The sequence below is a fragment of the Sarcophilus harrisii genome, chromosome 5, assembly GCF_902635505.1.
Source record: "Sarcophilus harrisii chromosome 5, mSarHar1.11, whole genome shotgun sequence".
In the NCBI taxonomy this organism is placed as follows: Eukaryota; Metazoa; Chordata; class Mammalia; order Dasyuromorphia; family Dasyuridae; genus Sarcophilus; species Sarcophilus harrisii.
Window position 1 is genome coordinate 67,193,449 of NC_045430.1, and position 14,565 is coordinate 67,208,013.

Genomic DNA, 14,565 nt, shown 5'->3' on the forward strand with positions numbered 1-14,565 from the left:
AATTCTCTCTGGAGTCTTAGAGTTAATGAAGAAAGTTTTAAGATAATTTTTAAAACATCCCAGGGTGACTTTATTTACTGAGATTTCTATGAACAAATAACTTACCAGTAGTGACTGGGCAGTAAAATCCCTTGGGGATTCAACCTGCCAATTTGAACATAAATTGGGGGAATATTTTTCTCTCTTCTGCTCCTTCCCCTTCTCTTTTCTCTTTGTTCCTTCCATTTCCTTTCCCCTTCCCCTCTCTTCTCCTCTTCCTCTTTCTCCTCCATTATCCTCTTCTTTCTTTTCCCTTTTCTTTCACCATATGTAAAATATTTGGGGGTTTAAGACTAAGTTTTTCATTTTTGTTTTAAATAATTTTATTAAAGTTGGGACAACTTTTTGTCCCATACAGTTTTCATTTTTAATTTTTTAAATAAAGCTTTGGGGGAGGAGGGGAACAGGCTTTTAAAAAGTCCACTGTGTTTCAAATGGAGCTATGCGACTAGCCTTTAAACCAAATAAATATGACTTGCACCTGGACTCAGATGATCCTAGAAGAGAGAATGAGGCTGATGACTTTGCACAGCCCTGAATCACTTAAATACAATCCAAATGACTTGCAAGTCAAGACCTCATCCTCTTGATGTCATTGGTTCTCTTCGAAAATGAAGGACACAGAAAAAAGATATTTAGTCCTTAGTCATTAAATGGGCATTGCCACAGACAAATCGAAATCTGGGAAGGACCACAATAGGGCCAAAGCCATCCACTGCATCTCAGACCATCTCCAGTCTTCTTTACTTTTGTCTTGGACTTTAATGACTCTGGAGGTGAGAGGCTGATGACTGTGCAGCTCTCTCACTCAAATATAATTCATGCATAAATCAAGATATCATCCTTTGTGATGTCATTGGTTCTCTTTGAGAACAAAAGATGAACAATAACAACAACTTGGTTTAAAAAGGAAAAAAAAGCTCTTTCAAAGGGGAGCTGCTACTGAGGCAAGAGAGAAAATCACCCCCAAGAAAAGGAACCTAGCCCACCAAGATTTATGGAGTCAGAGGAGTATCTGCAACTTATAGGCCTGCCAGCTAGTTTATTAATAAATATTTATTCACTTATTTCTGATATTGGGATCTGAAAATTCTATGTTGGGCAAACTCTATTCTTGTTTGGCATTAACATAAAATCAAAGAAAGTAACTTAAAGAAAATAAGCTCAAATTAATGCTTATAATATAAAGATTAAAAAAAATCTGCAGAGGGAAGGCTGGTTCCAACTGCTTGACAAATAGCAGGTTTAAAGGTGGCTCTCAAAGCAATACATAATAAGTACATAGTTCTATTATGCATGTTAAATTCAGAGTATTACAAGCTTAAAAGCAGATTAATCAAAAATGGAGATTAAAAGTCATGAGGACAAAAACCAGCAACTGATATTATCTGACAAGAAATTGTTTGAAACTGATGAGTGATTTTTTTGAAGATTCTGGAGCAATAATTTATGGAATTAAATTAGAGGCAAGTTAGGACTTCTTAGTTTCTAAAGTTTTGCCTTCAGTGGATTATTTATTATACTCTTGTGAAACTGAGGTTTTATCAGGCTTCTGGAATGAACATACACAAAAGCTCCCACAGTCATTTATGGGAATTTATTTATTCATGTGCAAAGTTTTGTTTTCAAAATAAAAATAAAAAAGACAGGAAAAGTCACTAAAATCTTTGTTTTTCCAGCATCTGTCTCTCTACTGCAAAGTCTTTTATTGCATGATTTTTGAAGGAATTCATTATCTCAGAGTGGTCATCTGTTTTCCAATTTCCAATGTTTATAGTAGGTTTTACAAATGTTGTGGGCTATACAATCGAATCTTTTATTCCTTGGCACTGTAGAGTTATACAGTAGCAATTTACCTTTCATTATCAAAAAACAAAATTAGGTATTATATCTAATTATAATTAATTAATAGAGAAAGCCACATTCTCATAAGAAATGACCTATGTTGGGTTAATTGGCTTTTATATCTGCATTTTGTTTGGCAGTCTGCCATTAAACATTAAAATCAACATAGTTCTCTGCAATCCATTTTCTATCTTCTGTGTAGAATTCGGTAAGTTACAAAAGATATCCATATAGAATAACAGCTCTGGAAACCATGATTATGGCACTGACTACATCAGTTTCTTGATCAGATCTCCAATGTTGGTCAAAAGAATTTTATTAAAGAAAAAAAAATAGAACTCTTCTATACTTCATTGGATATCCCAAATTGGATTTCCCACATACATTTTAAATGCAACATATCAAAAACTAACTTTAATATATTCTTCCTCTGCCCCTTTCCTTTTCAAATGTCCTATTACTGAGTAAGAGAGCATTATCCTCCTAGTTACCAAAACTGAAAACTTAAATGTGATTTTTGACTTTTCATTCTCTTTCACTTCCAGGGTTAAGTATAATATCTTCCATCATTCAAAGCCAACCTGGGCCTCCCCCTATTTTTCCTATTCCACATATTCTGAGATAAATTCCATTTCACCTAGATCCAGGCATTTTCGCTGTTTGTTTCCCCTGCCTGGAGTTGTCTTCTCTCATTTCCATCTTCTGATCCTTCTGGTTTTCTCCAGCTAATATCCCACTTTCTATAAGGAGCCTTCCCAATCCCTTTAAATCCTTAGTACCTTCCTTGTGTTAATTATCTCTCTTTGTACATAGTCGTTTGCACATTTTCTCCCACATTAGACTATGAACTCCTTGAAAGCAGATACTGTTTTTTCACTTTTCTTTGCCTCTCCAGTGCTTAGCACAGTGCCTGGAACATAGTAGGCACTTAATGTATGCTTGTTGACTTACTGACAGTTAAAAACAGTTTGATGTCTCAAGGCACCACTATGGTAGAACTTTATACTTTTAAATAATGACCTAGTAGTTTACTACTCTGTAAAGTCAATATGTCAATAATTAGTTTGTGCAATTGTGAGAAGCAATCTCTAGAGGATTTTTGGATACATAGGAGGCACATTATCATAATACAAATAGAAAATAATGAGTTCTAGAAAGAGCATGTTGAGCACCTTTGTGGCCTAGGTTATATTTCTCCATCTAAAGCTACATAAATCTTATGTACAAAAGGACAGAGTGATCCTTAAAGATATATTCTTGTGTGAATTTCTTTGCTCTCTGGGAAATGGCGTCATCATTGGATTGAGTTTGTGGGTGTACATTCAGTTATCACAGGTTCTGGGTTTGGTTCTGGTATATGACATGGGTCATTCAAATGCAAGTTCAAGTTTTCTGAAGTCAAATGGGAGGAATTGTAGACAATTTCGTTGAAATCTGACTTGATGTAGACTACAGGGGAATTATTCAAGGGATATTCAACTGAGGCTTGGGTGTTTTCTCGAGTCATTCCCATATCTTTGCTGTGCTCTGAAGGTGATTTCCTTTTCATCCGTGTGTAACTTTTATCTTGGTTCTCCATGCCTTGTTCATTTTTCAAAAATCTTCCAAAGAACCAGATGAAAAAACCAAACCACACAAAAGCTATCAAGCTTGGAACAAAAGCCATACATTTGACATCGAGACTCGCTCCTATGTATCTGCTATGTAAGAACATATCTCCCTCTGCATATGTTCTATTAGTCCGAGGATTTGTGTTATTAGATCTCCATTCCCAAGACAACTTGGTTCTGTTCAAATCCTTTAAGCTTTCTGCATCCTCCACAGTATAAATCTTTTGTCCAGGGCCAATATATTGACCATATTCATGTGGCTTATAAAATATTTGGTTCTTCCACATATTAAGGTCCAAAATCAGGACAAGGAAGATGATGCCATAGTTAAACCATTTACCTATTTAAAAAAAAAATCTGAATTAATAAAAAAAATCACAAAATATATATTTAGAATCAAAGGAAATTCAGAGGTCATTTAATTCATATTGTTCCAGAAAAGAATTCCTCTCTACAACATGACAATTGGTCATTCAAAATGTATCCAATGATATAAAAAGTATTTCCCATTATATCACATTTCATTCTGCTGATATATCCTGAAGGCTATGAGATGTATAAATTAGCAGACTGAGGAGCAGTCACTCCATACTTAGTAATGGAAAATCTGAACAACATTTCTCTTAAACAAATAATTCCAGAGGATAGTGGGACTATTTCAAAGGTAATCTAAGTAATAATAATATAAATAACAATTATTATTATAATAAGTAAATAATTCAGACTCCCTGATGAAAAGGCTAAATCTAATAATTAACAAGAATGATCATTCATTCCAGCAGACCCTAAGCCAAAGTCTGCTAGACGTCTGATGACACAATGGAAAGAGTTTTGTGCCTTTGGTTCAAATTTGGCCTCAGACATTTACTAGTTGCATTACAAGACTTTTAATTTCTCTCTGTCTCAGTTTCCCTAACTGTGAAACAGAATAATAAAAGCACCTACCATGTAGGATGGTTATGAAGAAAAAATGAGGTAATATTTGTTTCCTCAAACATAAAATAGAAATAATAAAACCTTGCAGGAGGAAATGAGATAATATCCATGAAGTGCTTATATACTGTCTGACACATAGTCAGCACTACATAAACATTTGTTTTCTACCCTTCCCTAATCCTAAGTCTCTAATAATCAGCAATACAAAGTCTGATTGACTCATTTCAAGCAATAATTTAAAAGGAAGAAGGCTTTTCATACTGTACTTTAAAAGCTAATAACAGTTTTAGGTAGCTTGAACCCTCTACAAACTCAAATTTAAGAAGGCAGGACTTCAAATCTGATGAGGATCATAATCTGTAACATCAGTTGGCATTGGCACAGGGCATACAGATCAGTAGATCTCTTTCTTTTGTTGATAAAAGTGTTAGGGGAAATGTGTACATGTTCCATTTAGGGCTACTTTGTCTGCATCTCAATGGTTTTTCTATTTCCTAAGTGTTATCATTTTCTCTGATAACATTATCTTTTTTATGATTTATTCTTTGACTCATTCTTTCATATATTGGGATTTTTTAGAATCATTTTAAAACTATAATTTCCATTTAAATTTCAATCCAGAATTTCCTAAAATTCTCTTTACTAATTATCATTTTTCTTCTATTACAGACAGTAAAAAATTGCTTAATATTTTGGCTTTTCTATAATTGTTTACAATTTTTTAAATGCAGTTACACAGTATCTTTTTTTTGTAAAGGTTTCATGCAACAATGAAATAAATACACACACACTTATGAGTCCCATTTAAAAACTATTCAATGATATATACATATATGTGTATATTTATATACATATGTATATGTATATATCTGTAACCTGTGCATATATATTAATATTTTATTGTGGGTTTTGTATTATTATCTATGACACATTTAAGCATAATATAGTTTCCTCACTTATCTCTTTTAATCAAATCTATTTTTATTATAGCTTTATCAGAAAATGATTACTACGACTACCTTTTTAAAAAATTTGTCTGAAGCATAATAGACTGTATCTTTCTTTTTCTAACATACACTATGTAGGTCATGAGTTTATGAGTTCATGAGTTTAATACATTCAAAATTATGTTTATTAATGATATTTTTCCTTTGAGCATGTTCTATTGTAGTATAGAAAACAAACTCTCTATTCTTACACAGAGACACATACATACCATTCTGGGGTAAGGTGGAGAAGAGAAAAATGGAAACAATACTAATAATACAAAATTTCAGTGGTTTGATCTAAGACCCAAGTAACCTTTTATAATCAGTCTTCCATAATTAAAGTATGTTTTTGCTTTTTCATTTTTTATTCCCTTCCCTCCTCTACCCTCTTCTCCTAAATCATGTTTTTCATCCTTTCTATCCTTTTTTTCCATGTTAAATTTAATGTATTTCTATATTAACCTTTTTGTATATACCAGTGGTTGTATAACTGTGTGTAATCCAGTTCATATGAGTGAGATTCTTGGGATATGGAATATTACTATCCCAATTTCCATATTTGTGTCACATTGGACATGAGATGAATATCCTTGAATACTGGGGGAAATCCCTAAGGGTTTCCTTCAAGGAAGAAGAAGGCCAACAATGAATGTTCTCCTAAGATGGTGCAACAAGGAGTGCAACATGAGCTACACTGTTTCCTAGGGGAAAAAAAAAAATAGGACAAATAATCTTAATCATAACATAGGAAATAATAGAAGAGAATTGCTTGAAACTTGTGAATACGTAAAATGAAATATCAGTTGAAATAATTTATATACTGCCTCCAGAAGGAAAAAAAAGGGGGGGAATTAGGGGCTGGAATAAAATTTGCTATGTTCTACATAAATCCAAAAAAAGTAGGAGTTGCAAAAAGAAACATTTAAATATAAAAAAGAGATCAAACAAGAAAATCATATTACTCTGAAGGGTACAACAGATAAGAAGCTATTATCATTATTAAACTATGTCTTCCAAAGTCCTTTAACCAAAATTCAAAAAGGAAAAATTAACTTAAATATAGGAAGATACATATTTATAAGATAATACAATAGTAGTAAGAGATTTTAATATCCAATTCTTAATTTTGGACAAATCTAACAGAAAGATAAACAAATGGGAAAATGCAGAAATTGAGGTGGAGCTTGTTAGTTACCCCAGGTCACTCAGCTAATAAGTATATGAGGCAGATTTGAACTCAGATATATCTGATTTTCTTACTCATGTCTTGTCCAATATGTATCATATGTGTGTATATGTGTGTGTATTAGCTTCCTCCAATTATATTTTATACCATGTTAGTAGCTAAACAAATTCTGGTATGTCAAAGCAATAAAATATTAATTTGCTATAAGAAATAATCAAAGGAATAGTTTCAAATAAATCCTACCCGCCAAGCGTCAGCCTTGGATCACTTGTACCATTTGCTATCTTTACTTGTAAATTAAATTTAAAAAAAAAAAAAAAACAAGGTAGAGAAAATCACACAACTATTCTCTTAGGATCCTTTATAGCTTTATACTACTGTCAGGATCCGCATGCTAAGACTATTCTTCTCTCACTCCTCTCTTTTTACTATTAGGAGATAATTTATTTTTCAGAGCTATACCACCAAGCAAGGTTGGGATAACAACAATCTTTTGTGCTTATTCTCTGGATGAACTCTGCTGTAGCTAAATCACATAATTGATGGTCCTTGAGCTTAGGCAAAAAGATAATTTTGATACTTACTGCTTTATGATAACAGCTTAAGATCTAGTATTGCTAAATCTCCTTTCTTCTCACTTTTAAAAATTAGCTTCTTTGGGACAGCTAGGTGGCAGTGGATAGAACACCAGCCCTGACATCAGGAGAACCTGAGTTCAAATGTGGTCTCTGACACTTAACACTTCCTAGCTGTGTGACCTTGGACAAGTCACTTAACCCCAACTGCCTCAGGGGGAAAAATTAGTTTTGTTAATGAAAATAGAAAATAGAATTTAGTTTCTTTGATATTCATGATTTTTTGTTCTTCCAAATAAATTTTGTTATTTTTTTCTAATTCAGTAAATCATTTTTTGGGTAATTTAATTGGGATGGCACTGAATAAATAAATTAGTTTAGGTAAGGTTGTTATTTTTATTTTACTGATCCTGAATACCCATGAATAATTAATGTTTCTCAATTATTTGAATCTTTATTTGCAGAAAAAAAAATGTATAACTTTGTTTATATAGTTCCTGGATTTGTACTTCCAGGTGTACTCCTAGGTATTTTATACTATCTAGAGTTATTTTCAATAGGTTATCTTTTAGTATCTCTTCTTGCAGGCTTTTGCTCTTGATATATAGGAATGCTGACAATTTATATAGATTTACTTTATATCCTCCTACTTTACAAAAATTATTGTTTCAACTAACTTTTTAAGTTAAGTTTTTTGAATTTTTGCAAATATATCTTCATATCATCTGCAAAATATATAATGTATTATATAAAAGGATTTTATTATATACGTGTGTGTGTGTGTGTGTTATTGCTGAGGCAACTGAGATTAAGTGGCTTGCCCAGGATCACACAACTAGGAAGTGTTAAATGTCTGAGATCAGATTTTAACTCAGGTCCTCCTGAATTCATTGCTGGCGCTCTATCTACTATGCCACCTAGCTACTCCTGGATTTTATTATATTTTAACAAGCAGAAATGATTAATTACTGATGTAGGGGCAATTTCTGAATCAAGTGGGAATACTCACACTACTAATTTCTTGTAAAGATTTGGAGTTAAGTCCCACTCCTAAACAGAGGAATTCTGAGTAAATCATCTCTTTTCTCTCCCCTGAAGGTCTTGTGCCAAGTATTTTCATCCTTTCAATCCTTTCTCTCTTCCATGAAAGCAGTATCTTTCCCTTTTTTCTTTCCTTTATTATCTTCTATTGAGAACCTTTGAAGATTTTGCTTGCTAAAGTGGGAATACAGAGTACTGGAAGCTTCTCAGCCCTTTTCTTCTTTCCTTGACTACTCTTTATAGTTGTAGTGTGCTGGTAACCCTGAAAGGATTAGGGTTTTTATTTTTTTTCTTTACTTCTTTCTGCTTACCTCTATTTTTGAAATCACTTAATTCAGAGCATAATTCATCTGTCAATTTCCTCACTCACTTCCTTTTTTTAAATTGCTTAAAAAAAAAAAACTTCATAGGTGGCTTAGGCATCTCATGAAGATATAGTAAAGATATCCATTTAAATTCTAATTTTACCCTTCTTGTGAGAATTTGTAGTATCTTCATTTATTGGGTTACAGCCAACCCAAAGACCTGTGGAGCATATCAAGTTGTAGAAGTTACTTCAGTTAAGGCTTACATATTTACACTAAACTAAAATTTTTCTAAAGCATTCTATAGATATATTGCATCTTTTACATTTTCCTTCTTTCTAGGTATCTCTCTCTCTCTCTCTCTCTCTCTCTATATATATATATATATATATATATATATATATATACACACACACACACACACACACACACACACACCCTTCTTCCAGGGTTCTGTCTTTGTGTTATCAGAATTAAGTCCCATTTGATAATGTTCTACTGAACAATGACAATGATGCCAAAGTTTTCAGGATCCTGGTTTCAAAGGAAGGTGCCTCTGCCCAAATAGCCAAATTAGTTTTGAAAACAATCAGAACTGTCTCCATTCTGGTCCCTACTAAATTTATATTGAGGCAGTAGAATTTGAAAACTGGAACTAACCATCTCTTCCTTTATGCACTCCCATGAATACTATGGCCCTCCTAATTGAACACAGTGTAATTAACAAATAAAAGAAGCAACGCTATCATTAAAAATAGTAGATATTTTTATAATTTACAAAATTATTTACTCATATTACTGTGCTGTATGGCCCAGCAATGGAAAGGACCTTAATACTCTTCAAATCTAATTTCTCTCATTTAAAAAAATGTATACATTTTACTGAAACTTGAAGAAATGACATCTCAGGTCAAAGTGGTAGTAAGTAGAAAAACTGGGATTTAATCCAATCTTCTAACTCCAAACCCAATTTTCTTTCTATTGAACCACATTGTTCAAACTCTTGTTCTCTATCAATGTTCTATTTCTCTATGACCAGGATCTCTCTGAGCTGATACATTACCTCCATTTTTGTAATTCTTATCCCCCATAGCAATTATTTTCATTAAGCTAATCTTTTGACGCTGAATCCTGTTTCTAGTTAACTCTATTGGTCAAACCTATCAGAAGGTAATATATCACTATTGGAAAATCTGGGATTTGAATCCTAGCTCTATCACTTAACTATGAATCCTGGGGCAAGACACTTTGTCTTTCTAGGACTCAATTCCCTCCCATGTAAAACAACAAAGATAGATAAGATTTTTCTAGTGTTGTCATTTAAGTCTTGTCATTCTTTCTCCCTTGGTGTCTCTGTGTCTCTCTGTCTGCCTCTCTCTCTGTCTCTTTATCTCTCTATATGTTCCTCACTGTTTCTGTCGCTGTCTGTTCCTGACTCTGTCTCTCTTTCGTGCGTTTCTCTCTCTTTCTCTCTTTCTGTGTGTGTCTCTCAGTTTCACTTTCTCTTTGTCTTCTGACTCTCTCTCAAATACACACACATACCCTTGTCTCCACCAATATATATAATATGTATATTTATATATGTATATGCATATATATCTGTTTAAAATGCACATGTATATATGTATATATATATATATATATGTGCAGATGTACATGCTGCACATGTATATATGTATATATATATATATATGTGCAGATGTACATGCATATATATGTGATTATATTTATATGTATCAGCAGTTTTCTATGTCTTGCATTTTCTAGTCACTTTGTCTTTGCATGGCCCTTTGTCTCTGACATCCTGCCTATCTTAAACAGTGTGCTATGTTAAGATGGAAAAAAATCTCAAACCTAAATTGAGGACATGTTAAATGAAGAAAGGTTAAAAGTGTTTCACACTTAATAACCACATGTTGTGATGTTTTACTTTACTTAATGAGAAGAAAGTAAGAGTTATTAGCTTTCATCAATTCTAACAAAACAGAGCTCTGAAGAAAGTATTAACAATTGAGAATATGCAGAAATTAGGATTCAGTTTGCTGATGAGACTGTTTAAGTATACTAAGCTTACTATAACATTTCAATCTTACAGCACAGTGGGTGGAACATTTCAGGTAATTTTCCTTCCTTTGTACCTATTGCCCAACAAAGTGAAAGACAAAGTAAAAGTAGCCAGTACTGCAAAATTATACCTGACTTTTGTGAAAACAAAAGCTGAATTGGCCTATGTGACTCTTCAGCTGATTAACATTATGAAGAGAAAAATAGGGAAGAGAAAGGAAAATGGAAGAAGGGAGGAAAGGTAACTACTCTCCCAAACTTCCAGACCCACACTTATCCTACCAGGAATCTTTGGCATAAGTATTGGATACAATATTTATTGTTTTATTCGAAAATGGTTTTAGATTGTACAAAGTTAAAGACATCATGTAAAAGCTCATATTTTTCTTTGCCATTTCTATATCCCTATCATCTATAACCCCAGGACCAGAAATCTCTACATTTTGTTCTGCTTTGTATCCAAATATTGAATGATTAGCCTGCCTTGCCTATCTCAGGGAAACAGGCTGACCTTGAAAAAAATAACTCCAAAGATTTTCAGTAACAAAGTATATAGGTACTGTAGAAGGAAATAATTGAGATATTGTAGATTCCTTATAAACTTTTGACAATGTAATGCTAAACAAGTGATTTTTACCTCAAACTAAAGTCAGATATCTACTAGTTTTTATATATAATATATGCTATAGATGAAATACATATAAAGTACTATAATACTAACTTTCAAAAGTCATGAGCCAAGCATTCTTATCACCTTATTTATTTTAACAATAAATTCAGTTTTGTTTATCCATCCAGCATTTTGTACTTGAACAGAATATTTCTAACAAGAACTATAATACTCAAGGCAAGTATTATTAAAGAGATGACAAACTAGAATAACTTTAAAATAAAGTTTCCCTATGTTGGCAAGAACAGACAGCCCAGAAAAAAAGTCACCCAATAGGAGGTGCTCATGTCATATTCATTATAGCTGTTTCAGAGGTCCATTTAATCATTAAAGCAATTAAATGAGTGCTTGAAAACTGTGGTCTCCATAAAAATGAACGATTGGTCCTAATATGTATATGTTTGTATGCAATAAACATATATTATTCCATATATATTTTATAAAAACATTAATATGTATCATATTAATATATTAATCCATATGTATCATGCATAAATATATGTTACATAAGTATATGTAATTATATGTGATGTAATATATACATACATGTATGATAGATAAGATTTATTAACTTTTTAATAAAAATAAAAACTTTTAGCAGCATCCCTATCTATAAGCTTTTCCTCCATTTTAGAAATATTGCCTTACACAAAGTTTAAAAAAAAAAAAGCAGACTTTTCGAGAAGTTACATTTGTTCTTCTTGGGCTGTTTTAAACAAGAGTTTTGAAAGTTGGGTTTTTTTGGGGGGGAGGGTGTAAGTTTTTATTTTAAGGTCAAAATTCTTAATTTCTCTAACGGAGTAGGAAACTGAGCCATTGTCTGTAAAATGTATACATATATATGTATATATATATATATATATATATATATATATATATACACACACACACACACACACACACACACACACATAAATACTGATGTTTCCATAGTACCTGGATGTGATCAAGAATAAATGTTGTTTGTCCCTTTTTTGCAATTATTCAGTTCTCTATATTAAAAACTAGTATAAAACTTAATTTCAGGTAGGACTAAAATGACTTGGGTCACTTTACCAAAATAGAATGAAGAATGAATCTAAAAATTAAATCCACAAAAGAAATCTTTTAAACAAAGATGATTTTTTGTCTTAAGCAGCAATCAAAGGTGATAAAGTGTAGCTAATTTCTTACAGAGGAGTGGACTTGCTTAAACTTTAGTTATTTGCTTTTAATCTCATCAATAAACAAAAAAGGGAAATGAAGAGAATGTATACTGAACCATACATTGTGAATCAATTCTTCTCCCCTAAATAAATAGAACAATATGTTCTGATAAGTAACTAAATGTGTTCATTGAGGTCTCTCACCTGTTATATGTATTCGGTATTCCTCTTTAAAGATCATCTGGAACAAAGGAATCTGAAACTGCATATGAGGTGTGTGTAATCCAGGAAGATTTACATCAACATCTCCCATGAAATGTGGGAATTCCCAGTCCTGTTAGATAGAATTGACAAGAAAAATACATGCAATTCATTTTGCCTCTACATCACAAGTACAGAAAAATTACCTTATATAAAGCAACTATTTTTAAATAATATAAAAAGAGATAAGTTTCTGAACTATTAATTTAAGTTGTAAGGTATCTGAATAGCTAGTTGCAAATCAACTGGTATCTTTTTGTGATTTTTCTCCTCCAAAATTGTGATATTATTGACAGTATGGGAATAATTTTTGGAGTACTGATGTTTATTCCTTGTATATTGGGGAATAATCTCCAGAAAAATTAAATCACCTTGTTTTTAAACTATAGAAAAAAAACAAAAAACCTGATAAATGTTGCATTAGAAAGATTGGAGTTCAAGTCCCATTTACAAAAACATCTTGGGGACAAGTCATAGCTACTCTGGGCCTGAGTATAAAAGGAAGTTATTGAACTAGATGGTTCCTGAAATACAGTGGTCCGCTAATACAAGCTCTCTCCTCTTTCCCTTTTTGCTGCCTGTATCCTTTTACTCCTTTCTTTTTTTTCCCTTGAAAATAACATCTCTCACTCTTCTCCTTCCTTTCTCTCCTACTGTCTTTTATTGAGGATTTCTTTCATGTGAGAGGACTTAAAATATTTTAAGATAATTATCACATTCTCCCTAACTTTTCTCTTCTCCAGGATTAATGTCCATAATCCTCCCAATCTCTCCTCTTAAAGAAAGGTGGAGAATTGTCTCATTATCCTAGTTGTTTTCCAGTTTGCCTTTCCAGCCTTTCAACATCCATCCTAAAAGGTAGAACTAAAAATAATCTCTCTCTTTCTGGATAATATAGTTTTAATAAGGTAGTTTAAGATTAAATAGTGATTGGGGCTTTCATGTTACACTGCTGACATACTTAAAATATTTAGATATTTTTCATATCTTGCTTTCTAACTACTTCTCTATACTGCATCTGGTATATTTAAGCTAAGGATAGGAATTTATATTTATCTCTATTACCTTTCATAGAGTTAGCTTTAGCTCACCACCTTGATCTATTAATATTTATGGATTCTGGCTTTGTTAAATATTTGGTAGGAAGTGGGATTGAGCCTTTTAAAAAATATTTTCCCCAGTTATGTTCAAAACAATTTTTATATTTGTTTTTAAAATTTTTGAGTTCTAGGTTCTCTTCCTTATTTCCACCCACAATTAAGAAAACACATGTGAAGATATTTCCATAAAAGTCAAGTTCTAAACAAATGCATAGATTTCCCCACCCTAATGAAAATAAAAACCCTCAAGAAAAATTGTTTTTTTAAAAAGAGAGATAGACAAAGAAAGAATGCTTCAATTTGTATCCACATCCAATCAGTTCCTACTCTGATATGAATAGGATTTTTCATCATAAGTCGTAGTTATAAATGATTGTACTACTGAGAACAGCAAAGTCATCCACAGCTAGTCATTCTAGAACATTGCTATAATTTTGTTTATAGTACATTTCACTTTGTTTGAGTTCATGGAGGACTGCAGGTTGTTGTTGTTATTGTTGTTTCTGAGAGCACCTGCTCATCATTTCCCACAGAACAATATTCCACAAAAGACACATGCCAGAGTTTATTGAGCCATTCCCAATTGATGAGTATCCCCTCTATTTCCAATTTTTTCCCTGAAAAGAGAGATGCTATGAATATTTTTTGTACTTATAGGTCATTTTCCTGATTCTCTGATATTCATGCCTAGTAGTAGAGTTGTTAGGTCAAAAGATATGCATAAATTTATAATCCTTTGGGCACAGATCCTTTTGATCATTTATCAATTGAGGGCTAGCTCTTTTTTTAAAAATAAATT

The 14,565-nt window shown here is 32.4% G+C and overlaps 1 protein-coding gene across 3 annotated transcripts in view; it reads right to left on the bottom strand.

Annotated features, from left to right (window-relative positions):
• Window positions 1–351: 351 nt before the first annotated feature.
• TMEM117 (transmembrane protein 117) overlaps window positions 352–14,565 on the bottom strand; it is a 137,606-nt gene continuing 123,392 nt past the window's right edge. For 2 of the 3 annotated variants that reach the window (XM_003771373.4, XM_031940422.1), the window contains 2 exons: window positions 12,610–12,739; window positions 352–3,834 (listed from right to left, as the gene is read on the bottom strand). In XM_003771373.4, coding sequence (XP_003771421.1) covers window positions 3,179–3,834; window positions 12,610–12,739 — 786 coding nt within the window. In that variant the 3' untranslated portion in view covers window positions 352–3,178. The remainder of the gene's footprint in view (window positions 3,835–12,609; window positions 12,740–14,565) is intronic. The other variant, XM_031940421.1, reaches the window with a different exon arrangement.